The sequence below is a fragment of the Andrographis paniculata genome, unplaced genomic scaffold (genome assembly GCF_009805555.1).
Source record: "Andrographis paniculata isolate CXL003 unplaced genomic scaffold, ASM980555v1 Contig74END, whole genome shotgun sequence".
Lineage (NCBI taxonomy): Eukaryota > Viridiplantae > Streptophyta > Magnoliopsida > Lamiales > Acanthaceae > Andrographis > Andrographis paniculata.
In genome coordinates, this window is record NW_026137611.1 from 5,166,466 (window position 1) to 5,168,046 (window position 1,581).

Sequence of the window (1,581 nt, forward strand, 5' to 3'; positions counted from 1 at the left end):
TGAGGAAAGAGTATAAGGAATTAATTAATATTGTTACCAAAAAGTCTTCGCTATGAAAAGTAGTTAGTACCTTGTTCGGATGACGTCATTGCTTTCATCGTCGTCGACGTTGTGTCCCTTCGCGGAAGCAACGCCGCTGCCTCACTTCCAGATGCCCTACCAAACACTCCGCATCAACAATTTTAAAATTAATTACTAATTTCTATGATATATGGAATTTTTAAATAATAAAAAAATTAAAGACCAAGACCACTGACTCGGTGACTCAGTACATACAACGTGTTTGTTTGTGTATATATATATATATACACATAAAAGCTCAACATAGCAATTCCTTTTAAACCTATGGCCATTAGCCAAACAATGACCAACTCTAGCAGTGATTGGCTGCTACCGGTGTACCAAACCGACTTCACAACCGCCGTTCAGATCGGGACACCTGGCACCATCGCAGCCGTTAGCAGTAGCACCACCACCATCGCCGCGGCTGCGAGGAGTAGCTTGACGCCGGCCGATCACGTACACGTTCACGGCCGTATATCGAAGCCGATCCGACGGCGGTCGAGGGCGTCGCGGCGAACCCCAACCACGCTACTCAACACCGACGCGACCAATTTCAGAGCCATGGTGCAGCAGTTCACCGGAGGTCCGGCCGCTCGATTCGCCGCACCTCATCTCCCCGGCGGCGGCACAGGCTCGATGTTCGGCTTCGCGGTTCCCCCTGCGACTGCTCCAACCGCCGGTGGTGGATTCCACGTCGCGCAGTACCCGAACCAGTACGGCATGGATGGCGTGAATCGAGGCGATTTGTCGGAGCAATCGGCGGAGGAGACGATCCGGACTGATTATGCCAATTATATGATGCTCCGGTGAGGGAGGGAGGGGAAGAGGTTAATTTGGGGATTTAGGGTTTGTAAATTCTGTCTTCTTCACCACCACGATTCATGCATCTTTTGTTCTTTTAATTTTGCTAAGGCTCTGCTTATGTAGTTTGTTTTTTACGTCACTTGGGGGTGGATTCAATATGAATTTTATTGGACTCTCTCTCCAATTCAGATTTTAAAAAGTTTTTTAAAATTTTGGTGTATTTAATCTAGATTTTTAAATTTTTTGTAAAATTTGGGTGTATTTAATTAAGATTTTAAATTTTTTTCTTAAAATTTTGATGTATTGAACAATTCATAGATTTTAAAAATTCACGGATTTTGTTGGATTCTTTAATAAAATTATTAATAAATTACACTCTATAGTATAGAATGTCATGAGGTGAGATTTCAATGAATTCTCAAAATTAATAAAAAAGTACATATAATTTTATTTATAATATTAATAACTATATATTATTTTATATGTATTTATTATTTTATTATAATAATATCAATAAGATAAGAAAATTTAAATGTTTAATATAAAATTACAAATATTTTAAAGTTTTATATATTTGAAATAATATTAAAAAAATATATATAAAATAACAAATAAACTTGCTCAAGTAGTTCGAATTAAAATTATCAGTTTTAATGTTTGGAAATGTCAAATCAAAATTAAATTTTCCATAATTTTAATTTATATTTTCTTATT

General features: G+C 37.3%; 1 protein-coding gene across 1 annotated transcript; it reads left to right on the forward strand.

Moving 5' to 3' along the window:
* The first annotated feature begins 273 nt into the window (after positions 1-273).
* Positions 274-1,077, forward strand: LOC127266016 (VQ motif-containing protein 22-like). The gene has a single exon (XM_051296086.1). It carries the CDS (start codon positions 346-348, stop codon positions 871-873), a length of 528 nt encoding a protein of 175 aa, XP_051152043.1. The 5' UTR covers positions 274-345; the 3' UTR covers positions 874-1,077.
* Positions 1,078-1,581: the final 504 nt, after the last annotated feature.

Coding starts and splice junctions, on each gene's coding strand:
- LOC127266016 (XM_051296086.1), top strand. CDS start 346: ATGGCCATTAGCCAAACAATGACCAACTCTAGCAGTGATTGGCTGCTA.